This window comes from Furipterus horrens, unplaced genomic scaffold (genome assembly GCF_987537825.1).
Source record: "Furipterus horrens unplaced genomic scaffold, mFurHor1.1.pri manual_scaffold_2, whole genome shotgun sequence".
In the NCBI taxonomy this organism is placed as follows: Eukaryota; Metazoa; Chordata; class Mammalia; order Chiroptera; family Furipteridae; genus Furipterus; species Furipterus horrens.
The window spans coordinates 215,282,843-215,309,741 of NW_028327172.1; the positions used below are offsets into that span (position 1 = coordinate 215,282,843).

Sequence of the window (26,899 nt, forward strand, 5' to 3'; positions counted from 1 at the left end):
CCACCCCAGAGGGAAGTATTCCCAATGAAGCTCCCGGCTCTGCCATGTATAACCGTGGGGACAGCTGTGTCCAACACGGTAAACAGGCGTGACGACACACTCACGCATGGAACTGACATGCCGCTCAGATGCTGCTGGTTAGGAGCGCCACAGGCCGAGAGAAAGGCTCCCGTGTGAGGGAGATGAGAAACAGCGCTTGGCGGTCAGTTGCTCCATCCCATGCCCACACCTGCACGCACACACGCTCAGGCACTGAGGCGCACACACATGCACACACATGCGAGGGCCCCGAGGTGCACACACACACACGCGCGCGCGAGGGCACGCCGCCCCACCGTTGGTGGACAGGAGCGAGTGGGCGGCGTTTTGCTGCGGGAGCCATTTGATCTTGTTGATTTTCTCCTCTATCTCCAGGCTCTTGAGATAGTCGAACTCCGGCTCGTGGCTCTGGAAAGTGCTGTAGACGTCATACTCGCCCTGGCTGTGAGGCGCACTCTTGCTCTGCAAGGAAACCCAGACGGGGCCTGAGCTCCAGGACGGCAGGGCTGGCGGGGAACAGGGCGGGGCTGGAGCCGGGTGGGTGGGACACACCCGCGCAGGCCCGAAGGCCACGGCCACTGGGCATCCAGCAGCACCCCTGGAGGCAGCCAAGGGTCACAGGAAGCCCCGGCTGCGTGCTGCGGCCAAGCCCCAGCTCTTCCTGGGCCCAATAAGTAAGGACAACAGCAACAGAGCTGGCTCGTGTTTACTGAGCACCTACTATGTGCCAGACACCGAGCTAAGTGTGTCTCATGCCTCATCTTCCCTCGGGGCCCCTCTGTGTGGGCGCCATGACTCCCCATTTTACAGGTGGAGGCTCAAGGGTGTTTGGACCTGCCAAAACCACATGTCCACTAAGTGTAACGCACTCCGCCGGGGTCTGACCTGTCCCTCACGTCCAAGCGCCCAGCTGGGGCCTGGCAGAGGCATGAATGTGTTTTAAAGCAGATTTTTCCCCTGGGGCAGAACGTCCTGTAACGTCAGACCTGAGATGGAATCTTGTTCCCCGGCTTTCCTCGGTGGGCAGGTCCCATCCCGGTGTGGGCAGCACCCTCCTGATGGAGCCCCCAATCAGCAGGCGGGGAGTCCATCACGGGCACCAGGGACCACATTCCCAGTGGACAATTCAGGTTCACATGACAACACACACTAGAACCAGAAACATAGTCGCCTGGGAGCAAATCCAAGACATTCAGCCAAGCATGATGTCAAGTTATATTCATTTCTTAAAAAGTACCTACTGTTACATTTTTTTACGTGCCTTGCTTCTAGAAAGCTTGACATTTCTTCAGTATTGTTGCCTCTCATTTGCTACATCCCCCCGGAGCACCGGCTATGGCAGAGGTCAGCCGGACTGGGATTAAGGAAAAATTAAAGCAGAAGACTTGCAAACCAGGGATCTGGCATCACTCTCTTCCCTTTTTTCTGTAGTTTGGCAAAAAGAAGTGTTGGCTCTGCAATCCCTGGTGGGACTCGCTGACCCTTCTCACGGATCAACGCGCTCCAGCCACAGGCCCGCGTCTGGGCAACGATTCCGCCGTCGGCCGTCTGGCCGTGTGTCCTCACTACGCTGCCCCTGAGCCCCCGAGCTCCAGTGTCCCATCTGCAAAGTGCAGGTGACAATGGCACCACTCGGGCCGTCGTGAGGGAGGGGCCAGGAGCAAACACAGGTCAAGTCAGACATCAAGGAATGCCAGCTCTGGGGGTGACGCTCAGGGACCGAGTGTGACGCCCCTCTTCCCTCCCCCTCCCCCCACCCCGCCCTCACACCCAGCCCACAATCCCAGCCCGTGTCTGAGGCCCGAGCCATGTCCTCTCGGTCTTGGTTTCAATGCCTGGAGTTTGCTCACTAGCTGGGGTGACTTCACCAAGTGTCCTCATCTGTGAAATGGGGTGTCAATCCCCGCCTTTGAGGTGGGGAATGAGAGTAAATGAGGAAAGTGCATAGAGAATGTAGCAAGGTGTCTGCACATAGTAGGTGCTCAACAAATGGGAGCCTTTCAGGGGTTCAGAAACAGTGCCCCTGGGGGGGTATTCCAGGCCACCCCCGTCTTACCCGAGTTCTGCTGGACCACAACGGCCACCGGAGAAGGACCCAGGGCCAAGCACAACCACCAACCCAGCCCCAAGGCAGGCCCCACAGCTGCAGGAAGGCCCCTCCTGTCCTCCCCGCCGGGCCGGGGCAGGGACAGCGCCAGCTCCCCCAGGCACGGGGCAGTTTAACTGGAGGCCTGTCCCCGGGCAGCGGCTGGCTCTGCTGGTCCTAGTTCCCCGGGAGCCAGGACACAGTGAACAATCCACAAGCATCTGCCGAGTGGACCCAGTGGGCGCCCTGCCCAGACCTGCCGGGTGCCCTCCCCGCACCCCAGCGCACCCTTTCCGTCCAGCCCTGGGATCCTGCCTGAAGGCAGGCGAGCTTCCCCAGGGACCCACACTGGTGGAGGCAGGGTGGCACCCTGCAGGATGAAGCCCCCCACCCACCAGGCCCCGCCGCACCTCTGGTTCCCGCTGGAAGATGACGACCCGGCCACCCTTGTCGCCGGTGGCCAGCAGCTCTCCCGTGTGGTTGAACTCGACAGTAGAGATGATATCAGCTGGGGGAGGGGAGACAGGAAGGCGGGGCTCGTTAGCACCCCCGTCCTGTGCGGTTCGCCAGGACTGCGCCCACCCCACCCCCAGGGGCCCCGCGCCCCTAAGCCAGGCCATCGCCCGCGGAGGGAGCGCGAGGGGTGGGGAGCCCTGACCAGGGTCCATCTGCCCCTCGCCCGCTCCCCGCTGGCTGCAGAACAGGGACCGGTTCTCGGGCAAGCTGTACTCTGCCCCCGTCCTGCCTCCGTGCTTCCTTCCAGAGCAGGTGAGGCGCCCCTCCTGTGCCAACCAGGTGACTGGGATGAAAACCTGACCCTTACAGGCCCAACCCTGGGGGTCACGGAGGCCAGCCACACCCTTCCTCCTGCCCGGCCCCCACAGCTCCCCACGGACGCCACACACGTGGTCTTCACGCCCCTGGTCAGCCTTTGTAGGCACGAGGGCTCTCATCCGACTTGAACCACCGGATCTACTTTCAAACAAAGTGCCGATCTGAGCCACCTCCCCGAGGACCCAGGTGGGTACTCGGCGGGCCCCGCCCCCTGCTTTCTTCTTACAGCTGCCAGGGTGACAGCAAGTGTCTCTGCTCAAATCCCTCCACGGTCCCCACACCCAACCCTGACCCTCCATCGTCTGGGCCCAAGGCTGGGAGTCACCCTGACGCCACCGCCCCTTCTCCCTCTCATCCTCCTGGCTGGTTCCGGGATGCCTCTCCCCAGATGCATGGCTGTGCAGCTCCTGTGGCATCCTCGTGTCCCCTCTGCCCAGCCACGACTGGCCTCGACGGCGCGGAGGCGAGAGGGAGCCCGCCCCAAAGCCGCCAGTGGCTCCCCATCTTATCTCGAGTAAAGCAAAGGTCCCCGCGTGTATAAGGCTGTTTGAGGCCTGCAGTCCCTGGAGGCGGAGCACATCAGGAGCCCAAATCCCCGCCTCTCCTGCGCCTGCACGTGGAACCCAGCCAGCATGGCTGACCTGCCCCCACCCTCAACTCTGGGCTGGGCCCTGGGACCTCCTTGGGCCGGTGGGACACCGGCAGACAAGCCACTGACCTGGGTCTCTGCCACTTCCAGGAGGAGGACCCACCCAGACTGTCCCATCGGTCCCGGCGGAGGAAGAGGATGGAGCTCTTGTCTGTGAGAGAGCCCACCCCGCCTCCGCCAAGCCCGCCCCAGGCAGGGTCCATGGGACCCAGACAAGCCCCCATCCGCAGAGTCAGCAGACGGGTGGTTACACATACTTCATGTTGAATGCCGGGGAGTTCCATGTTTCTGTCTCGGTGAAAGGTAACCGGCGCCCCTCTCCCAGCCTCACCTGTCCCCACGCCCCACCCCTGATAGGTCCTCTCCTACTCTGGGCTCCCTGCTTTTCTCAGAAGTACCGGCCACCTCTCGTCTCCAGAGCTGTCCCCTCGGCCTCAGGTGCTTCTCCCACTCTTGCTCAACAAATGCATTTTTCTTTTCCAATCAGCGGCTGTCGGAGGTGGCCCCTGGCCACCGTGGGCCTTCAGAGCCACAGGTAAACGCCAGCTCTGACAGCAAAGAATAGAGGAAGGAGGAGTTTCGAAGCAGGTGACATCGGGATGTAGTCACCAGTCAAGAGCAAAGCACATCTCGTTACATTTAAAAAGACAGGACAAGGACAGCCACCCTGTGGGAAAGGCTCAGTGAGCGGGGACCGCCTGACGCTGCCCTCCGTCCCGGCCCAGGGACACGGGACGGCCGCCAGCCAGAGCCGCAGCCCAGCTGCGCTGGGGTTCCCGGACGTGGTTCTGGTGCCTGCTATTCTCTATCAGGGACCCCTAAGGGGGAAAGAGCAGGCTATAAAATTGTATATAAAATGTTTTCAATTATATAGACCAGTGATCACAGCCACGTTCAACAGCAAACTGAACAGGCAGAGAGGAAAGAGCTGGAAGGGAATTTTCTGTCATGAGTGCAAAGGTTGCTGCAAGGACTGGAATAAAAGATTCTTTCTTCTTGCTCTACTTTTCTTTTTAAAAATGGTTTATTGTTTATTCTACTACAGTCGTCCCAGTTTCTTTCCCTTTTGCTCCCCTCCACCTAGCCCGTCCTTCCGGCCCACAGTCAGTCCCCACCGCACTGCCCATGTCTGTGGGTCACTCATACATGTCCTCTGACTAGTCCCTTCTGCTCCCCTCCGCCCCTCATCCCCCTCCCCTCCTACCCGGTCAGTCTGCTCCATGTTTCCATGGCTCTGGTTTATTTTCCCCGTTCGTTTATTTTGTTCATGAGATCCAGTTGTAAGAGAGATCATATGGTCTTTGCCTTTCGCTAATTTTTCTACTTTTCTGCTTTCTAGATTTTTCTGTACTGCATGTATATTTTCATACATATGAAAATGTATGAAGTACAATGGATATGCGAAAATGCACGCATTTAACATATATGGTTTGATGAGATTGGACGTATGCATAATTTATATTATTTTTACGATGGATAATAACAATGCTATTAAATTAAAATGGCAGTGTAACCCCTGGTACCCAGAGCCAATGTGGTCCGTAAGTGCTGGGCGGTTGCCACAGTAACGGACACTAACGTCTGCGGGCAATTTACAGTTTACGTCCGCTTCACACTCCCTGCCTCCTCTGACCCTCCCAGCCCCCTCCCAGCCCCTGAAGGAGGCGTGACCCCCGTTTCTGTCCGCGGCTGCAGAGATGGGGGCCCCACCTGGCGACATCCCCCTGAGCTGTGTGCACCCGTCAGACGTCCTGGGCTGGACTGGGCCCCAGTGTCCCGGCTGTGCGGCCATGGGTTGGTCATACCTCTTCTCCGAGACTCAGCTTTGTCATCTGGAGCATGGGCGGAGCTGCACCTGCCCAGGATTAGGGGCCCCAGTGAGGCAGGGGAGGCCAGAGGGCGGGGGAGGAAGAACCACAACTCTGAGGAGCCACCACCATTTACTGACCGGAAAGCTGGGGTCCTTTCTCACCTTCCCTTCCGGCCTCCGCGGAATTCCCGGCGGCAGCTCAGAGGCACGAGCGATGACGCAGTGACTCAACCTCGCCGTGCAGCTTTGGGGGTCCAGACCACAAGCCCCACCCCAAGTCCGTCCTGCAAAACGCTTATGGAGCGACTTCTGCCGCAGGCCCGGCCGTCGCTTCTTCGGGCCCTGGGGCACAGGGTGTGTAACCCTTCCCAGTCACAGCCAGTGTCTCCCCGGGACACGCCCCATGAAACCCTTTGCTGTCCCTGCACTGTGAGGTCCCCTCTCCTCTGCTGCAGCTCTGGGGACTCCCCCGTGTGGCATGGCAGAGCTGGAGGAGGCAGGATGGACGCCGGACCAGAGGCACCAGCCACCCCCTGGGACTGGGCACTGCCAGCCCTACCTGTGAGGACACCTGGGCAGGGAGCCGGACAGCCACCCTGAGGACCAGTGTAGCCCAGGAGGAAGTCAGAAGTGCTGTCCCAAGCGACCAGGCCAGTGACAGGCCCACAGAGGGAGCTACAGCCAGAGCCAGGAAGTCAAAGACGCAGCTGTGGGTTGAATTATGTCCCCCAGAATACATGCTGAAGTCTAACCCGCAGCCCCCATGGCCTGGACCTATTTGGAAATAGGATCCTTGCAGGTGACTGAGCTGAGCTGGACAGCAGTGGGCCCCACACCAATGGCTGGCATCCTGACGAGAAGGCCATGTGAAGACACAGGGACACACACACACCTGGAGAAGACCACGTGACAACAGAGGCAGGGACTGGAGTGATACGCCACCGTCACCAAACACAGGTCCGACTGCCTGCGCTACGAAAGCCGATATTCAAGAGGCAGGTGCTGGGGTAAAGGAAAGTGGTTTATTCAGATGCTGGCTACGCGCCAGAGGGGGGACTCAGGTCACAAAGCCCGTCTCCTCCCCTCAGCAGAGGCAGAGGTTTTTATAAGGAGGGAGAGGGGAACAGAACAAAGAGATCAGGGGAGGGGCTTGCAAAGTTCTCAACATGCAGACGAGCACAGTCCACTCCGATGAGGCAGGTGATGGTCCCGTGTGTGCGTCATCCTGGCTTAGTCACCCTGGCTTCATGTCACCCTGACTTCACGTCATCCTGGCTCCATGGTTGAAGGTCAGCAAATGTCCCAGAGCTGAGACACATGAAGGTCAGAGCCTGTATCTTCTGAAGTTAGTTGCTAGGATTCTTACACAAATATGCTGTGTATCTACAAGCTACATATTAGTCAGAGTCGGCACTTACAGAAATAATGTCAAAAGGATGGTGGGTGGGTTCCAATTCCCCCCCATTACAGTTCCCCGCCGTTACAGTTCCCCGCCGTTACAGTCCCCACTGTCACACAACCAGCCAAAGCGTGCTGGCCACCAGCAGCAGCCGGACGAGGCCTGGGGCGGATTCGTCCCCGGACACCATGATTTCAGACTTCCAACCTCCAGAGCCGGGAGCAAACACACCTCTGTTGCTTTAGGTCAGGTGAGGGTGTAGGCATTTGCCGCAGCGGCCCTGGCCCACCCAGCCACCCACGGAGAGGACAGAGCTGTGCCGAGGCTGTGCTGGCACCAGCCCCAAGGGACCCAGCCGCACCCCGGGCTGTGGCGCCTGCTCCGCTGCGTGGGGACAGACGCCCACGGTGCCTGTCCTCAAGAGGAAGGTACTCCAGTCCCAGGCTTGGCACATGGCAGCTACACGACCTCAGCCACATCACTCACCCTCTGAGCCCCGATCGTCACATTGTTGACATGGGAACTGTCATCCCTGCCTGGCCACAGTCCTCCTAGGGTTTCTGTGACATTCACGTGACCTGTGGACTGGCGGGTTCCCTGGAAGCTCGCACAGAGGCCTGCAAGCAGGAGGGCAGATTAAGATGCCCGTCGGGTGAGCGCTGCCTGCGGGTCTGTCTCTGTCCGTCACAGTAAGTGCTGTCGGTGCCATTAATGAGGCATCAGACATCAGAGCTCACGGTGGGGAGGTGGGGACTCAGAAAGCGCAGCCCGACCCTTCCAGGGCGAGTGTTGTATGTAGTTCATAATGTCAGCGGCCTCAGGGCCGACGAGGAGGGAGGTGGGAGAGGAGGGGGTGGGCCGCTGCTGAATGAAGGCGTGGTGACTGACACGCGGGAGGCGTGGGAGCCAGGCAGCCGCCTGGGCTGGGACTCAGCACCCTCCCTGGCTCCCACGCGAGGAGCAGCCAGGCAGGACCCCAGGGGAGGGGACACAAGAAAGCCGGCCCGCAAGGGTGCTCTGGGTCTGGGCTGACGCATGTCGGAGGTGAAGAGGTGGCCGGGGAAATGACTCCTTCAGGGCGGGGAGGCAATAGGGCCTCCTGGAGACAGTAACACGGGAGTGGGGTCTGGAGGAGCAGGGAACGGTGGCCCTAACCAGTGGCTCCCTGTGGCCACACCCTGCACCGGGTGACTGCGCAGCCCCTCTCATCAGAGGCAGAGCCGACTGCCCACCCTTGACCCTGTCCTGGCCTGGGATGCGCCTTAGCGGACAGATGGTGAAGGAAGTAAGAGGCCCAAGTGTCTGCCCTCTGTCGGGCGCCTGCTCTGCCAGGAAGACAACCCCCGGCTTGCCTGCTGGATGATGGGAGGCCACAGGGAGCAGAGAGAAGCCACCGAAGCTGACGTGCCCCAGGCCACGCTGCAGTCAGCCAGTCCCCCAAATGGGACAGAGCCCAGCAAGACCGGCTGAGACACCTTCCTGGCCCACAGACGTGGGAGCAGAAGTAAATGTGCAGTCTGAACCCTCCAAGCTCCGGGTAGTTTGTTATGCAGCAGCAGCTGACTGAGACAGAGCGGCTGCCATGCACAGCGCGTCACAGAGCCTGGAGCGCAAAGCGTGGCCACCACACCCGCCTCTGCTTTGTAGGTGACTACCTTGTTGTAGAGGTGGGGACGTCATTTAAAGAGAGAGACTTTCCTGACCAGAGAAAGCGCTTCAGCTACAGTCTAGCTTTGCAGTCTGGAGTGCACCTCCCGCCCCCAACACACACAAGGGGCCTCGTCTACACTGTGAGGACCACACTGCCCCCTTCACAGGTCACCCGGACAGTTCCGATCACCCTTCAGGTTTCACCCAACTGCCCCTCCCCCAGGGAAGCCGCCAGGTCCTCCGTGCCAGCGTTTAGTTCCTTTGCCTCACAGCGCCTCCTGTCACACCTGTGACAGCCCCTGGGGACAGAGACAGTGTGAGGCAGCAAGAGGACAGAGGCCCTGACCACAGCAGACGCCGGCTCAAGGCCCAGCACCCCGGGTCACAGATCGTGTGGCCTGGAGCAAGCCCCATCTCCCCGAGACCCCATTTCCTGCCTGTAAAATAGAGACAGTCTCTCCGGGCTCACGCAGGCCGTGGTGAGGACAGGGTTAACAAACAGGGCAGGAGGCTAAAACGGGGCTCCTTGTACCCCCGCTTAAGTGGAGGCACCATAGGGCAGGGGTCCGAGTGTGTCCTGACCGCCAGGACGGTGTGTAGCCCACAGAACCTGCTCCAGGACTTGGGGACACCTTGGACCAGAACCGGCAACGGTAACAGCCCCCTGGGCAGTCCCTGATACCATGGACAGCGTAGCTTCAGCGGTCTTCAGTATATTCACTACTTCTACACGTTCCCATCACCCCGAAAAGAAATCCTGCACCTCAGCAGTCACCCCCATGCCCCTCCCCAGCCACTGTGGATCTGCCTCTTCAGACTTCTCACAGAAATGGGGTCATCCAACCTGTGGCCTCGTGTGTCTGGCTTCTTCCACCCTGCACCACGTGACAGGGCCACCCAGGCTGCAGACGCCGTCAGCACAACGGTCCTTTAGACAGCTGAAGAACATTCCGTGGGGATCACAATGGCTTTACAGACAGGCCCCAGTCCCTTCGAGCAGAAATCCAGTCCCTGGGAGAGGGCCTGGGGGGGGGGGGCCAGGCATGGCCCTGCACCCCTGACCGTGGTTGAGCCAAAGCAGGAGCAAGAGCGAGCGGGGACCAGTGCCACCCCCTTGGGTGGGTGCCAGGAGGCCGGGCAGTGGCTGCCAGCTGCCCCCTGCCGGGCCAGACGGCCCCTGCTGAGCAGCTGTGGGCCTGGCCGGCGCACAGGCAGATGGGCTTGAGGACAGGGGACCGAGCAGCTGTGGGTTTGCCTGTGGTCAGCAGGACCTGGTCAGCCTGCTGGGCTGGATCGCAGGCCAGGTCTCATTGTGTCCCCAGCAGGGGTGACACCCAGATCGGACTCCAGCCCAGCCCTCCAGGTGCCACCCCACACTCAGACCCCCGTGGGCCGTCCAGGGGGGCAGGTGGCCTGAGGCAGCAGCGACAGGGTCGGGGTGAAGGGGACTGAGAGGCGCACCCGCCTGCTGTTTCCTTGCAGCACGAGCCCCTGAGAGTCCCACAGCCCAGTCACCTGGGCTCCGCTCCTGGGGTCCCGCCCGGACCCCCCAGCTCAGAATCGCTGGCACCTGAAATCTGCCTTTGACAAAGTCCCCTGGGAGCGCTGGAGCTGCAGAGCCACCATCCAGCGCTGCCCGGGCTGGGACAGGGAGACCCCGCTCGAACAGCCACCTGCTCCTCAGCAAGGCACCGACGTCCCCTGAGCCCTCCTGCTCTCTGAAGTGGGCAGCACACGGTTTCAGGCCTGCGAGGGTGTAAGGAGGCAACAGAGATCCAGGCGCCTGGCACTGGAAAGCCGCTCAAAACAGTCCCTGCACGTAGTCCTCCGTCACCATCACGACGCGTGCAAATCTAGTCGCAGGACCGCGTGGACAGTGGAAGAAGCAGGGGCAGGAACTGACACACGAGACGGAGGCAGAGAGGCTGTGAGACGCAGTGACCTTGCCTTCAGGCCCTGGTTGAAACCCACCCTCTCCCGGCTGTCACTTCGCGCCTCTGAGACTCAGTTTCCCCCCTGGGGTAGCTGTGACGATAGGAGCCGCTCGTAAAATGCTGTCCCGCACCAGGAGCCGCCATGGGGAGGAGCGTGGAGGTCTGGTGTAACCCCGACAGATCGCCCGGGTCTGGGCAGCTGGCCTGGGTGGGCTTCGGTCGTCCCCGCCCCGGCTCCCGGAGGCCGCGTCCCCTGCTCCGGCTGCGCCCAGCTCCTCAGACCCGGCAGGTGGGCGGTGGGGCCAAATGGCCTGAGGAGAAGCCACCTTCAGGCCTCATCACATCAGCATGCGCATCAGGCCCCTCGCCAAGCCTGTGACGTTCGGGGGGGGGCAGATGGGGTTCAGGCACAGAGCTGCGTGCTGAGGTCACAGCTGGCGAAGCCAGCAGAGCCCGTCAGCCTGCCCTGCCTGTGCCTGGCCCAGGCTACCGTCACCTCTCTCCTGGGAGACGGGCCGCCTCCTCTTTGACTCTCCTGCCTTTGTCCAGGCCCAGGGCTCCCAGAGGCCAGGGGGACTCTTCTGACATGTAACCTCATCCTATCAGGAGCCCCCCAAACCCTCCCATGGCTCCCCACTGCCCTCTCCAGCCCTCGCTCCCAACACAACCCTCCCCTTGAGCCAGCCCAGACTTTCTGCAGTTCCCCAAACCGGGCCATTGATTCATTCAGTGAGTATTTACTGAGCACCTACTAAGTGCCAGACCCTGTATTAGGCAACCAGAGCTCAGAGGCGGCCAAGCAGGCACTGTGCAGCCCCCCGCCCCCCACTGAGCAAACTGTATGTTGTACACGTGGAGCCAGGCGCCTCCCCGCCCCCTTCCTAGTGGAAAGGCCCCGTGCCCCAGCCTCTGGGTGGCAGTCTGGTGGAGGGCTGGCGGGGGGGTGTGGGAAGTGTCCAGGACACCCCCCGCAAGAGGGGCTGGAACAGCAGTGGCAGCCCATCATCAGGGACATCCAAGGGCAACAGAGGGTGAGGGCATGGGCCTGGCAGTGGACAGGCGGGGCCCTGCAGCTCCGTAAGGCTCGGCTCCCTCACGGGCAGCTCCCACATGGCGGTCACTGTGAAGTGGGGTGCAGCAGGCAAAGGCTCAGCACGGGGCCCAGCCTGGCTGCCCACCTGGCTCAGAGGCCCTGCTCTCCAGGGACCCCGTTCACCGGCGGGAGCGCCTTAGGTCACCAGGCTCCTGCCTTGCTTCCTGGTGGCAGCGAGTCCCAGCCTCCCTGGGCTCCCCTCTCCAGGGCTCAACTCAAGCAAGGAGACGCGTGCGTCCCCTCAGTCTCTGGAGTAACACATGGCTTCTGGGACCAGCTGGAAACTGGGAGGCCAGAGGAGCCACCTTGGGCTGATGAGACCCGCAGGGCAGTTAGAGCCCTTCAGTTCCTTCAGCGCTTCGAGGAGAGATGGTCATGGCGACCCCCGGCCCTCTTTCCTCTCCCTCCTCTGCGCCCGGCGCAGCAGTGCTGAAAACCGGCTCCTGGCAGACATTCGATAGTGGTTTGCTGAACACATGAATGAGTAAGTAAATCAATGAACAAATGAACGGGTAAATCAGTAAATGAACAAATGAACAGGGGAGAAGGAATGAAGGGACGTCACCGGGAGGAAAAGCCTCCTCCGAGCTCAGAAGCAGAAGGCGTACCCCCAATTTAATGACGGGACAGGACCCCGAGGGTGGTTCCATGCCAGCGGGAACTAAACACTTTCATTACTGTTCATGGCTTCCCGGGCTCATCAGCAAACCCCCAGACTCCTGGGGGCGGGGAGCTGGGGGAGCGTCCCGGTCTGGGAAGCAGCGTGCGCCCCGACTCCAGATGCTGACATGACAACATCAAGAAAACCTCGTCTGCGAACCCCATTAGCACCATCCTGATGATCATATGAAAGAAGTCCGGCCCATGACGCGAGCCCTGAACAAGCGGGGCCACAGTAATGGCCTAACCAGGAGCCCCGAGGACACGTCAGGAAGGTTTCCGTCATCGGAACCCACTGGGTCACGTGTGGGTGCCGCTCCAGTCTCTGTACCATCTCCTTTAGTTTACCCACCCTCCTCCTCATTAATAACAGAAGCAGGCAACAGGCATACGAATACACAAGCATCATTACAATCCCGATGGTGAACCTTAGCAGCCATCAGCGCAGCGCCGGGCCCGGCCTGTTCAGGGCATGTTAGAAGTGTTCCCAGAGTTATGCTGGAACAATCGAAGACAGTCTTGGCTTTCTGTGGTCCTTTGGTTTGCCTTCCAGAGTGCAGCTGACATACATGTCATCAAGCGAAGCGCATCCAGACCTGGCCAAAGCGATCTCAGCAGCCCCAGCCGCCGTGGGCCAGCGGTGCCCGTTACGCTGAGAGGCGGCGCTGAGTACCAGTTTGCCTCTTATGGCCCACTATTATTGGGTGTATTTCATACCAGTAAAAAAATACAACTGTCACATCGTCCTCACGTCTTCATTCTTACTGTCAAGACACCGATGTTTTACTGTGAGGGCTAAATGCAGGCCTGCAAAAGATATGTCCCCATTCTAGTCCCCAGAACCTGTAAACGTGACTTATTTGTAAAGAGGGTCTTTGCAGATGTCATACAGGGAAGGGTCTCGAGATGGGATCACCCGCGACAATCTGAGTGGGCCCTAAATCCAGTGACATGTCCTCATAAGGGACACGCTGAGGCTGGGGCAAAGTGCCAAGGAAGGCAGAAATTAGAGATGCAGCCACAAGCCAAGGAGTGCGGGCAGCCGTGAGGCCGGGAGGAGCGAGGACAGATTCTTCCCTAGGGGCTCCAGGGGGAATGCAGCCCGCGCCGCCCCCGCCCCTCCCCGGGCCTTCAGGCCTCTGGCTGCAGAACTGTGATAAAATTAACTTCTGTTGTTTGAGGTCACTGCGTCTGAGGTACAAGGTCATGGCAGTCAGAGAAAACGCAGGCACTCACTACTCAGAAAGGAACACTGAGGACGGCCTACCCAGCCTGGTGAGCAAGGACCAGCAAAGACAGGACCCAGACAGTCAGGACCGAGGGACTTAACCCTCCAAAACTCCAGCATACGTGATGCGCATTTATTACTGGAAACCCAACATTTTTAAGTCAGGGACTCATAGACAATAAACTGAAAAGTCCTTAAGCTATTTTAAACTATTCAAAAGTGCGTACAAAATACACTGAAAAGGATGTAAAGCAGAGTCACCATTCAGAGCCATGCGCCCAGTACCAAGGCCACCAGCCACATGGGGCGCTGGGGCCCCTAAAACATGGCTAGGCTGAACTGAGAGGGACCATGAGCATAAAATACACACCGGATTTCAAAGAGTTGGTGTGAAAAACACAATGTGAACTATCTCATTACAAATTTCAGTACTGATTATATATTGATCTTATTTTGGATCTATAATTGCATCATACAATGAATCGCACCTATTCTTGCTACTTGTGCCATGTGGCTACTAGAAAATTTATAATTACACACGTGACTCCCCTTACTTTGCTCAGACTCAGCGCTGATTTAGAGAATGCCGCAAGTCCGAGATTACTGGGCTGGCAGTCTGGCCTCACCACTTGCTCTGTGATGGGGAGCTCCTCAGTTGCCCTCTCTGATCCTCAGACGCCTTGTCATTAAAAAGGGGGTCACGGAAGTGCCGGCTCCACGGGGCCGTTGTGAGAAGCTAGTGAGAATCACGTGACATGCCAGTGAAGGACTCAAACCCTGCATAAGAGTATCTGAAAAGGGGGTGACTTGCCAGACTTGGGTGGGGAGTGGCAGGTGCCAGGCGACCTTATGTTCAACCAGGCCCTGGCCATGAACTAGCGAGAATGCCCTCCTCGATGGCCCCTTCCTTCACATGTCAGACACCTCCTGCCCCTGCCCCACAACAGTACCTGTCACCGGGAATGCCCCCTTATCTTTCTGGTGTTTTATCTCCCATGTAAATCTGGCCTCCATCCAGACCCCATGGCTGGCACATGAGCGCACATCCTGGTTATTAAGTCCCTGCTGCTCCCCACGTTGGGTCAGGGTCTCCTGCCTCGCTCGACGTGGGTGATAAGGGTGTCCCCGGAGCGCAGGGCTGCAGGACAGGAGAGGTTTCGTCCGGCCCCGCGTGAGTGAGCGCGCCCAGCCTGCTGTGCTCCTGCCACCCCCCGCGCCAGGCTCCTGAGCAGGTGTCATTACAGCTCACGCGCATGAGCTTGGCCAGGCACCAGGCGGGCTACCGCCAATTCTAAGTAGGCATGACCCTCCCTTGCCAGCTTGCTGGGGGCAGAGCTGGGCCCTCTGTTTAATTAAGGGCATCTGAGGGACACAGGTTGTGTTTAGATGGGGACACCAGGCTGGCTCCTTGCTATAAAGAGCTTCTCGAGAGATTTCCCTAAACTCCGCAACCGGAGGAGGCTTCGGGGGAGGTGGGAGTGAGCTTCCATCAGACAGATGCAGGATGGAGAACCTCAAGGGCCGTCCAGGGCCACCCGAGGAGACCCTGCTGCCTTCCCGGCCTTGCCAGGGCACAAGCCTTGTTTCCTGCAATGATGGCAGGAGCTGAGGCAGGTCTCCACCGCCAGCCAGTGTGTGACCTGCATCTTCACAGTCGGACACCCCAATAGCCCTCTCACTGCAGGTGCAGAAACGGGGGCCCCAGGGAGCAGAGCGACTGGCTTGAGATCACAGCTAGGAAGTAACAGAGCTGAGGTCCCCACCCAGTGCCAGCCAGCTCCCAGCCCACCGCCACCCCCGGAAACCCCTGCTCACCAAGCCCTCCTCCCGTCCCTGGGCTTGACCCTCCAGCCCTGGCTACACTCCCGCATCAGCACCAGATCCTCGCCGGCGGCTCTGCACATGCGCCCTGGCGCTGCCAGTCATGGCCAGTAACAGGTCAACGGGGCCCAAGCTAGAGCTACAGGGTTACGCTCTGGACGACACAGATAGTGTGTGTGTGTGTGTGTGTGTGTGTGTGCACATGGGTCTGTGTGTTTAGTGTGTTTTATCAGATAAATACATATTCAAAGAAGCAAAATTCTGCCTCGTTTCCCAGCTGCTGGCCGGAGCTAGAGCTGGCTAGAGCTGGTAAGCGACAGCGGGAGGCGGGGCAGGCCCAGTTTATTCAGAAGCCCTCGGTGTTTCTTTCACCCTGATCTGGGGGTGCCACTGCTCTGTCCGCACACAAGGTGGGAATTCTGGTGGGTATTCACGGGCCAGACCCCGTCAGTGCCCGCCTGGCTGCCATCACAGGCCACGTGGGGGCTCTGCGCCTCTCTGAAAGGACCAAGGGCGCCTCTCAAGGTCAGGCTTCCAGATGTTAAAATCCATTTGCATTTGGCGGCCACACAGCATCTTATTTTAAAGGCAAATCTGTGTGCCTGGTGTATTGTTTCTGCTTTAAAAAAAGAAAACACCTCAATACGCTCGTCCAACCGGAGGCTCAAGTGTGCTCTCTGGGACCCCGCCGCCTCTGTCCGGCTCAGCACTGCTGCCCCCAGGCTTCCTCCCCCGCCCCCCTCCAGCCCGGGCACCCCGCCCAGGCTTCTCCCCTGGCCTTCTCCCCACACCTCCGCCCCCTCTGCTCCATCACACCGGCCTGCTGGCCAGGCCTGGGCTGCCAACACGCCCTCTAGCTGCACAGATGCCAAGTGGCAGAGCTGGGCTCAGAATCCAGATCCTTCTGTTTCTCAAGATTTGGGCTCCCACCCCAGGACCCCACTGTCACCAGCCCCAAGGATGGCGGGGACCATCTGTCAGGATTGGGGGGCTGGGGCATTGGAGAACTTCCCATGGGAGGCTCTCCCCAGTGCATGCTCCTGGCCTCTCGGGCGGGCGGGTGACTTCCAGCCTCTGGAAGGAGGGCTGGGCAGGAGAGGCCAGCCCCCGACTCGGGGCGCCCAGTGCCCGGGAGCCCACGATGCTCCGCCCTGCACGCCTGCCAGGGAGAGCCCCGCGGTGGGCAATGGGCGGGGATGCCAGCCCAACCCTGGGCTTCACTACTGGGAAGCCGCTCCGGCCGACACGGCAGCCGGGGGCTGCACACTCACAGCGCTGCCAGAGCCTCCTGCTGCTCCAGCCCGCCCCCTTAGCCGATGTCACCACGGGGTCAGAGCCTGAGCTTCGTCCCTCAGGCACCCTGGAAGGACACCATAAAGGATGAGGCGGGGGAGGGAGGGAGTGCAAAGGGCCAAGGTCGGGGGTGATGGGGGCGGGAACGCCCCTGAGAAAACGGGGAAGAAAACCAGGGGAGCATGGAGACCCCAGCCCCATGGACTAGCTTTCCATAGGCTCCTCCTCTAAGTTGCATTAAGTCGGAGCGGGGCCCTCCCCCCACCCCCACTGCCTGTTGGCCTCAGGAATCCTCTGATGAGAAGCACCCCCCCTTTCTGAGGCTCCTGGCTCCTCCTCTCTGTGACCTTGCTTTGTCCCCCTCCCCTCTCCCCCTGTTCCTAGATCCCAGGGGCAACCAACTGGGGACAGTTGTTTCCAGGGCCCAGCCTGCCAGGCTCCCTCTGGACGCGCGGCTCCGCTTCTTGGCAAACATTCTCCTGCAGAGGCTCTCGGAGGCTCTGAGGTAAGGGGGCCCCCAGGACCTTCGCCCATGGCCTTGGCCTTGCACAATAGTTCAAAGATGCCACCCAGCCCAGGGCGATCAAACAGGCCTTCCTGGGAAGGAGTCTGCCTGCGGCCAGAGGACCTGACTGAGGGTGGGGTCCAGGCCCCCATATGCACGCCCCCCAGGAAGGGGGTGGGCGGCGGTGCAGGGAGCGGTCACCAGGGAGGTGCTCAGGGGGTCACCGCACCTCAAGTGACGGCGGTCCCGGAAGGTTTGTGCCATTCAATCCAATGATTGGAGATGGCGGAGGTCTCCCTCTGCTCTGGCCAACGTGGCCAGCTGGGACAAGGCCCTGAGCGAGCAGTGACCGGAGGGCCGGGGAGAAGGCCGGTCCTGCCTCACTCAGCTTCTGTGTCCTCATCTGTGAATGGGGCGACCCTCGGCAGTGCCAGGATGGGAAGCACTCAAGGGACGGGGACAGGAGCCCACTCTGGACGGAGAGAGGACTAGACCAACACCCCAGCCGCTGAACCCCAGGGCTGTAGCTGAGAACACAGCCCTGCACGGAGCGCCCACCTCACCTGTCCCCGGCGCGCCTGCGGGAGGGCGTGCGGAGCCCCCTGGGGGCAGGCTGAGGCCCAGCAAGGCCAGCCCTCCCTCGGGCCCACGCCGCTGCCAAGCGGCAAAGCCAGAATTCACCAGCTCGAGCTGTTTTCAGGGCCATTTCTGTCTCCCCCCAGCCCCGCACCCCCGGGACGACCCGGGCCCAGCCCTCCCGCCCTCCAACCGTCCCGCCAGCCGGACACGCCCCACTTGGGCTGGCTTCTCCTTCTGTCATCAAGCCCCGTGCAGGGTGGCTTGGCAGAGCACCCGCCCTCCCAAAGGGTCACTGACACCACAGGAGTCACCGTTGTGACAGAGGGGACCCAGAGACTTCCCGACCCCGAGAGGGCTTCCAGAAAGGTTCCTTCATTCTTCAAACAAACGCGTGCCCCTGCGCCGCTGCCCTGTGCCCGGCGCTGTGCCCGGCCCGCGGAGTGGAGCCGGGACAGGCAGGCGCGGCGTGATGGCCGGGAGGCACACGCCGCCTCCCACGGGAAAACCAGGCACGTTCCTTCAGGCAGGTGAGAGCGCCAAAGCCTGGGGGCTCTAGACCCACTTCCCCCGCAGAACCTGGGAGCATCTGGCCTGGTGTGTGTGGCCGGGGCTCCCGCAGACAGAATTAAAGGCCCGAGGCCAGGGGCTGGCAAACCACAGCGAGCGGACTAATCCAGCCCAAGGTCAGTGACAACAAAGCGAAGAGAAACAGGCAAGAGATGCTGCAGGCGGCCCGCAAAGCCTGAAATGCTCCCCGTCTGACAGTGTACGGAACCCTGTCTCTGATCTAGCCCCCCCTCCCTTGCAGAGGGGGAAACTGGGGTCACAGAGCTAGGGGCTAGGCTGGGTCTGCACCCCATCTCCTCCTCCACCCCAGGAGGGCAGGCTGAGGACAGCAGAACTGCACTCTCTCGGTTCTGCTGGCTGGAAGTTCAAAGTCAAGGGCTCGGCGAGTTCCTCCCGGAGGCTCTGAGGGCAGCCTGTCCTCTGCCTCTCTCCTCCAGCCACAGGTGTGTCAGCCACCCCGCACGTTCCATGGTTTGCAGGTGCATCACTCGGTCTCTGCCTTAGTCTCCACCTGGCACTCCCCCGTATGTCTCTGTGTGCTGGTCTCTTTCTCATACGGACACCACCTGGTCCGGGCCCACCCCACCCAGCATGCCCTCCTCCTAGGTCAGTACATCTGCCAGGGTCCTATTTCCAATAAGGCCGTATTCAGAGGCTCTGGGTGGACGTGAATTTGGAAGGACATTGTTCTACCCACTACTCTCTGGAGCCCCCAATTTAACGCTGCACCCCCCGGAGCCCTCACTGCGTTACCAGGGATGCGGGCACTTCCGCCTCTCACACAGATTCCACTCCAAGTGACAGGCGGGCAAGACGTCCCAGGGACAGGCTGCGCCACAGCACGTGGGCTGGCACCCCGCCACGACAAATAGCTTGTTTCTCGCCAAGCCCCACTGCCCGTGTCTCCTTGCTCGAGAAGGAGGCACCAGGGACAAAGGTGGGAAAAGGCTCACTCCCTGTGCGTGGCCCAGGAGCGTCCCCGGCTCCCCCTGGCCGAGCAGCGGCTGGGCTCTCTCTCCCCGGCACGCCTGGGATGCCGAGCTGCGCACTCCGCGCCAGTCCCGGGGCCCCGCCTGTGAGCCCCAGGGACAGGCACCCTCACTGCTTCCCTCCGCCCACTCCACACTGTCACCTGCTGAGGTCTGCAGAGGGGATCGTTGGTGGCTGAGTACCTATGATCTCCCAGGGACACGGTCACCCATGACTTGGTCACAGTGCTCTCCAGCCGACCCCAGAGCAAGCTGACGGAGTGATGGTTCTGGGGCCCTGTAGATGGCATTAACAGAGGATACTGGGGCCCTGTAGATGGCATTAACAGAGGATACTGGGGCCCTGTAGATGGCATTAACAGAGTATAAACAGGAACGGCTGCCCAGGACCAGGTGGTTGGTGACACAAGAGGGCGTGGCCACACAGTGCAATGGGGGCGCGAACACACATCTGACGGTCACGGCGTGCCTGGGGCCAGGACTGCGCTGTATGCCCGGGCGCTAACCGTGTGCTGCGTGCTCCCGATGCACTGTCTGGGTCAGGGCAGCGCCATCATCTGTTTGCAAAGCCTCCCCATTGCTCAGCCCCTCTGCCCGCCTTGGGGGGAGGCTGCTGCTGCCTTCGGTGGAGCGCTCTGTGCAGAGGCCGTGCAGGGGCTGGGCCCCGAAGTGGACAGAGGGTCTTCCCGGGAGCAGGATCACTGGGACGAAGGGCACGAGGCATAACCCAAGCACCCAGCCTATACCCGTGGTCTGGCTCCAAAGTCCACACTTGCAGCATCTCCTGACAGAGCACAGCTCTCCAGTCGGACCTCCTCCCTGTCCCTCTGCACAACGTGGGGCACGCCGGGGTGGGCGCCTGCTGTCCCTGTGGCTGTCTGTCAGTAAGAACCAGGTGGCCAGTACGGAAGGCGCAGGGACCCCAGGACCTCTGCCGCCGCAGCGCACAGGCAGCCGCAGAGACTGCAAATGAACAGGTCGCTGTCTTCCAGTAAAACTTTATTTACAAAAGCGGGGGTGGGGGTGGGGCTGGCCCCCAGCCTGCGGCGGCCGACCCCGGCTCTGCACCGCGCGACACTGCAGGAGCGGCTTTCACTGCTGACCGTGGCATTGCCTTTGTAGCTTAAACACCACATTCCTGTCTTCATTTCTAAGTCTATTTTTCATACCCCTTTTAAAAATCATTGTATGGATCAAACTGGATAACCAGCAATCAATCAATAGAGATGCTCAGGCCCCCGTACCTGGTAGAAAGACAATAACGAAGATCCAAGGCCTCGCTAAGATGTATTTTAATTGAAGGACACAAAGAAAAATGTCAAAAAAACCAACAACGAACTCTAAAAGGAAAGCCCAAACGAAGCAGTCAGGTACGATCACGGAAAGCCCAGCTCTGTCCAGTGCGTGCCCCGACAGCACGCGGGTCTCACCAGCCGGGCGGCGGCTCCGAACCCCCCTCTGCGGTCTCCATGCCACTCCGTCCCGCCCCCAAGCCCTGCAGGAAGAAGCTCTGACAGGGATGACCCGCGTCGTCCTGTTTCTGCAGCTCCGGAGCTTTACCGCGCGCTAGAACCATGGCCGTCAACCCCTGATGGAACGGCATCTGCTGCCGGGGGAACACAAACGCCCAGTCGTGCCCTAGAAGGAAGGGTCTGAGCGCAGGCGGCCCCTGGGAAGCGCGCCGTGGATGGGCCAGCCGGCCCCAAGGCACCCAGGAAGGCCTGAGGACCCTCCCTGGAGATGGCCTGCTCCTCCCAGGACAGGGCGCATGGAGGACACCGAGGCCCAGCGAGGCCACATGCCTTGCCCGAGGTCACCCACGCACCGCAGGGGCCTCGTCCCCACCTGAATGTTCCAGTTCCACCATCTTGGGCTGCTACCCCCGGCTCAACGGCTCATATCACCTTGTATCTGGGCCAAGAGCAAACTTGGGGACGGAACTTCTCCTTAAGACGTGGCCACGGGAATCCATTCCCTTTTCCGTGGGAAGCTGCCCTGTCCCCAGCACCCAATTCAGTGAGCACTGCCACAACGATGTCCCCGATGTGCGGCATGGTGCCACCCGGCCGCCACCTGCACGGTCTCACCTGACCCCCTCAAAACCCTGCAGGGTCCGCGAGGATCATCCGGATTTCCCAGAAGGACGCCGAGCCCAGGGAGGGGGAGCACATTCCCCGAGGTCACCCGGCCCACACCAGTCATCCGGCTACGAAGTCCACGCTTCCTCTGCTTGCCCTCCACGCGGCGGATCCGTGAAATGTCACAGAGGTCACAGGTCGGGCAGAGAGGACCACCCTCCCCTCGGGGTGCTGCTGACACCTGGCTTTCAGAGTCCTACCCTCAGAGTGGACCCGCCGGCAGGGATGCGGCAAGAGTGGCCTCTGCCAGCGTCAATGCCTGTGACGTGATCACTTAGGAAACCCAGGCCGATGTCGCCACTGTTCCTTGCTTCTCATCGGTTTTCATGTCAGGATGAGAAGAGGGGGATGTTTATGGCCCCAGGCACTCTGCCACCTGCCCCCTGTTTGAGAAGCACGACCTTGGGGGACCCACTCATGGGGGAGGGTGCCTGAGAGGACTCCAGATGATGGACAGTGTTGTGTTTTCAAACTCCGGGGTCAGCGTAACCCAGAAAAGGGGGAGGGAGTCAAGGAGGGGCGGTCACCGAGGCTTGGGCGATGCGCGCTGAGGCTTTACAACTGCCTGCGGGTCGGGGAGGCCCCCACGGTAGCGTCTGCCAGTATCCGCGGTGTAAGGACTCCTACCGTGGCCCATGCCAGCGCGAGCAAGCTGAGGACCGGCTCACAAAACCACCCTGAGGCAGAGCTGGCTGAGCCGCGCCCAGGGCCCTGCAGCCCCCGAGGCTAGGCCACACTCCCCCCCTGGTGTCCACCCCGCCCACTCTAGTCTGTGTCCCTGAGGGGACCGAGGGCAGAGCCTGGGGTCGGGGCTGACCCCAGTAATTTGTCCTTCATTCAGGACTTCCTGTATAGTGGAAATCTTCGTCCCTGTTACGGCAACTGTTTTCTCTTGCCTGTTCTTCACCTGGGAGTTCCCTGTTTTTTTAGAATAACATGCTGGTTCTTACTGATTAGTGTTATTATCTTAGCATGAGGTGAGTTCTTCCTGACCCATCAATGTATATACAAGAGACACAGGCAAGACAGTCCAAAAAGTGACACAGTTCTTAAGACGCAGCTGTGCGTGAGGGTCAGTTCTTCTGGCCTTTACTTGAAGCTTTCCTGGGCAAAGGCCAGAGGCCACAGGCTGCACCCCACCCAGAGCTTCCCTCCTCCGCCCTGCCCCCCACCAGGAGACGGGTCCATAAAAATACGGTGTGTCCGTGTGAGACCACGTTCAGCCCAGACTAGACAAAATAAAACTTCATAGAAAACCAGGTCGCATAGATGAGTGGATAAAGAAAATGTACAGGCATTGGAATATTACACAGCCGTCAAAAAGAAGAAAATCCCGCCGTTTGCGGCAGCATGGGTGGACCCGGAGGGCACTGTGCTGAGTGAAATAAGCCAGTCAGAGAAAGACCAACACTGGCTTATCTCACTTATGTGTGGACTCTAAAAGAACAAAAACAAGCTCAGAGATACGGAGAACAGAGGGGTGCTCGCCAGAGGGGGCTGAAATGAGCAAACGGGTCAAGAAGTACAAACATCCAGTTACAAAACGCCTAAGTCACAGGGAAGCCGCGCGCAGCACGGAGACTCCAGCCAACAACACTGCACTGTCGTGTGTTTGAAAGTTGCCGAGAGATCGTCAAAGTTCTCATCCCAAGAAAGAGCCGTTTGTGACGACGTGAGGTTACAGGCGTGACCTAGACATGCTGCGGTCGCAGGAGACACACACAAGGTGCGAAGCATTGTGCTGTACACCTGGAACCAACGTCACATGTCGATATGTCCGTTAAAAACAACAACTCTCTCTGGGAGGGCTCCCGCCCCCGCCACGACCCCCTCCCTGCTATGGGCCTCCCTGCCTGGCGGCCGCGCGTGCACTTCTATGCTGCCGGCTCTCTCTGCGCTCTGCAGCCTGGGCATCCCGTCTCCCTCAGGAGCCCCCTGCACCCACCTCTGACCTTTACTGAACTTCCCACCCATGAGGTGGGGATGGCATTTGATTTCCGCGTGTGCCTTCTGTGACTTCAAGATAATTTCCAAAAGGAGAGAGGCGAAAAACCCTGCCTCTGCTTTTAAACCTGGAATTCCCGGAGCCAGGCTCTGACTTGGGTCCCTCTGGCCCCACATCCACCATGTTTTCCCTGCCTCTCAATGGTTCATCGATGTAGGTCAGGGGTCAGCACACAGTTTCTGGAAAGGATCGGACAGTGACTACTTGAGGCTTTGCAGGCCACGCTGTCTCTGTCACCCCGCTCAGCCCTGCTGTGGCCTGGAGCAGCCAGCCAATGGCGTGACAGCATTCCACCCAGACCTCACGCTCGGAGCAGGAGGCTGTGCACCTGGGCTCGTGGGCCATGGTTTACCAACCCTAGTTCAGACTGAAAAGCAGAGGTCAACGGAGCGCAAATGCCCAACTTGTCTTAGGGCAACTCAGCCCACAGCTGTGCTTCGGCCCAAATGATATTCTAAAACTTCTCGGTGAACATTTTAAAATGGAAAACTTGACATGAAAACCAAAAATTCTGATTTCTTTTCAGAAATGGTAAGAGCTGGCCCCGCTGGAGTCCCACAGAGCTATGCTTGCCAGCACGCCACAGTCCCCACCACTCCCTAATGCCCCGACGGAATGTCACTTGGCCACTCTCGGCATCACTCTGCACTGTGCCTTCCTTATACATTTTTCACTTTTCTCCCTGACACAACCTGCCTGGCTTCTTTGCACATCCAAGTTTATGGTCACCAAAAAGAAGGACAAGTGTCTTGTTCCATGTCTTCATTAAAAACCCGGTAAAGTGCGAGGTGTGGACATCAAGACAGATGACTGGAAGTGCTTGGGAGTAAATTCCATCCCGGCCTACACCACCCCTTTGTCCTGCTCGCAACAGGGGAGCCGAGACATAAGGCCACCTGACGCAGCCCCTCGCTTTCTAAGTCGGGGAGCTGGGGCCCAGAGAGGGGTGTGACTAGACCAGAGCCAGAGGAAGCTGGGGACAGGGCTCTCATCAGCTGTGTCTGCATCCAGGACGCTATCACTGACACGTCCGCTAGGGCCATCACCTGCAAAACCGCACTCAACCCAGGCAAAGAGGAAGAGCAGGAGGAGCCACGCTGTGCCATCTGACTCCTGTGCTTGCTGCCATGTCCTTGTAAAGACTCACAGATACGCCAGGGAACTTGGCACACGGAGCACGGCGCAGCAGCCGACACCGGGTGGTACCCTCACTCCACCTCTGGCACAGGCGACTGCTGGCGCCCCCAACGCGGTGCGAGGACATCCTCTTTAGCCCGCGGTGCCGTCACCTGCTCCGCTGTCTGCTCTCCCACCCCTCATCTCGCCTGACCCTCACGCCAAGCCCGAGCCTGGAAGAACCGCATTCAGGTCTGCGTGAGCGGGCGGCTCTCTGCTGCCTCTGTACGTCAGTGTCCTCACCATGACAGGGCTGTGGGCCCTCGTGATGGACGGGACAGAAATAGTTTACTAGCTGGTTTTTCTTCTTCCCGTCTTCTGGACCCACCCGCAAACGCCGCTGCTGTTGGCTTCGTCGCAGGTTTCCTAGCTTTTCCGGAAGGCTGATCGGAGCGCACAGCTCCGGTCTGGGCCAGGCCTGGCGTGAACCGGCCCTTCCTGCCCCCGTCCACCCCGGCAACCGGATTCACCGTCCCTGACCGCAGCCCCCTGACAGCAGTGTGGGGCCCGCATTTAATGACGCCTCTGGCCATGGTGCAGTCCATCCTGCTAGCACGGCTGCTTTGGCAAAGCGAGTTCGGCCATGCGTGACATCAGTGTCATGTGGAAGTCAGGTTCCAGTGCAACTTTTCTCGGGGTGTGCCTGTTCTGCGCCAGCCACGGAAGCGGCTGCACACAGACTGCATCAGCACCAACGGCCGAACGCAGCCATCACCAGGGAACGCAGCCCAGGACGCCGCCCACCGCGTCCCTTGGCGCAGCAGGAGGTGGCTGGTGGTGAGGCTCTCGCCTGCACTTGGGACTTGTCTCCATCCGGACTTTGCTCCCTTCCTTACAGTCCCTCCCTTCAAACAACGCTCACCCTTTCTTCTAAGATAAAATTCTGCAATTTCTGAACTATTCTTTAGGAATGGGACATGCTTTTTTTAAACCATGCTCAATTCCTACAGGATTGTTAGCATTTCTGTATTGTTTTGGTGACACTGCCCAGGCTGCCAGGGGTCTGCCTGGCCTCATCCCGTCCGTCAGCCTGGACGCTGTTAATCTGCCATTTGGCAGATTAAGGCATTTCTCAGGAACGCACGTAACCCCTTCAAGCTAACCCACCTGCACTGCTCTTTACAGTTACTGGGGCGTGGCGGGGGCTGGTTCTCCATTTATGGTAGAGAGCCAACTTTTAAAGAAAAATATTAAGTAAATAATAATATGAGGGTAGCCAGGTGGTCCCTGACCCACGACATAGTGTGGGCCCCGCGTGAACAGAGCTTGCAAAGAGGTCGACCAAGGAGTCAGAACACACGGGACAGATGGCACTAGACCAACATGCTGAATCTCACACTGAATCCTCGAACAGCGCCCGGGGGTGGTATGAACTCAAGGAGTGTTGTTTGTTGCTATTATTGCCACCCTATTTCTAGAAACAGCAACAAAGAAATCAACAGGACGTCTCCTCTCCAGAAACAGGCAGAAGGGCCCACGGGGACATTCCGAGTGACAGCAAAGGCCGTTCTAGTGGATTTGCGTCCCGTTAACCCTGCACAGGCGTTGCTCTGCCGCTATCAGCAGAAATGACTAATTACTCTCGTCTGGAGCCTAAAAAGATAAAAACTTAGATTTATTACAAGTGCAAGGACGTGCGCGCTTATAGAGACGGCCTGTTCTGCAGCCTGTGACGCGCGCTCATTTATGGCACCACGCTCACACGGGGCTGCCTTTTCAGCTCCTACGGCCCGAAATCAGACACAGATTAAAAGGAGTTTAGAAACCTAACTTTAGCTTGGTTCAGAACAGCCCGTTTCTATCCCAGAAGAGCAGAGACGAGAAGCATCTTCCCTCTCCTTTTTTTCTAAGTTGGGGAGACGTGGTCTGGGCTCACGGACGCTTCTGGTCACAACCTCTCACAGCGAGGCCCAGCGGCCAGCTGTGCCCCTTCCTGGGAACGTCTCCCCCACTGCCCGCCCCCCTCGAGGTTCCCCATCTTGTCCACTCTCCCTGCCAGGTCGACAGACCTTCCTCAGCTAAGAACCTGGCTGCCCCACACTCCAGGTTAAAGACCTCTGCGGGACGGCTGGGCCCCCCGGGGGTAGCCTCAGCGCCCGGCCCACTTCCCGGAGTCCTTACTGACTGCGTGCGCGGGTCGGCCCCGTCTTGGCCAGTGCGGGTCTAAACCACGCCCTGCGTTTGCGCAGCGCGCTTTCAGTGCCTCCACCAGCTGCCCATCACGTCCACCTCACTGCCTGGAAAATGGCTAATCTCTTCACAGCAGCTCGAGGAACATTGTCCCCGCTCTCCGCCCCTCCCTCACCACCCAGAGGGGCTCACAGCTCCCCCTTTCCTAGGACTTGTCAAAATGACCCTGCAGTCGTCTCTGGGACAACTGTCTCTCCCTCCCCAGAGCATGACCAAGGGCACCCTAGCCATCTCTAGGTCCCCAGGGCCTGGCA

At 59.8% G+C, this 26,899-nt stretch overlaps 1 protein-coding gene across 1 annotated transcript in view; it reads right to left on the reverse strand.

Annotated features, from left to right (window-relative positions):
- The window catches only part of PPP2R2C (protein phosphatase 2 regulatory subunit Bgamma), a 76,807-nt gene that overhangs the window by 26,988 nt on the left and 22,920 nt on the right, over positions 1-26,899 (reverse strand). Inside the window, exons 2-3 of the mRNA XM_090267099.1 lie at positions 2,536-2,633; positions 336-501 (exon numbers count right to left, since the gene is read on the reverse strand). Coding sequence (XP_090123225.1) covers positions 336-501; positions 2,536-2,633 — 264 coding nt within the window. The remainder of the gene's footprint in view (positions 1-335; positions 502-2,535; positions 2,634-26,899) is intronic.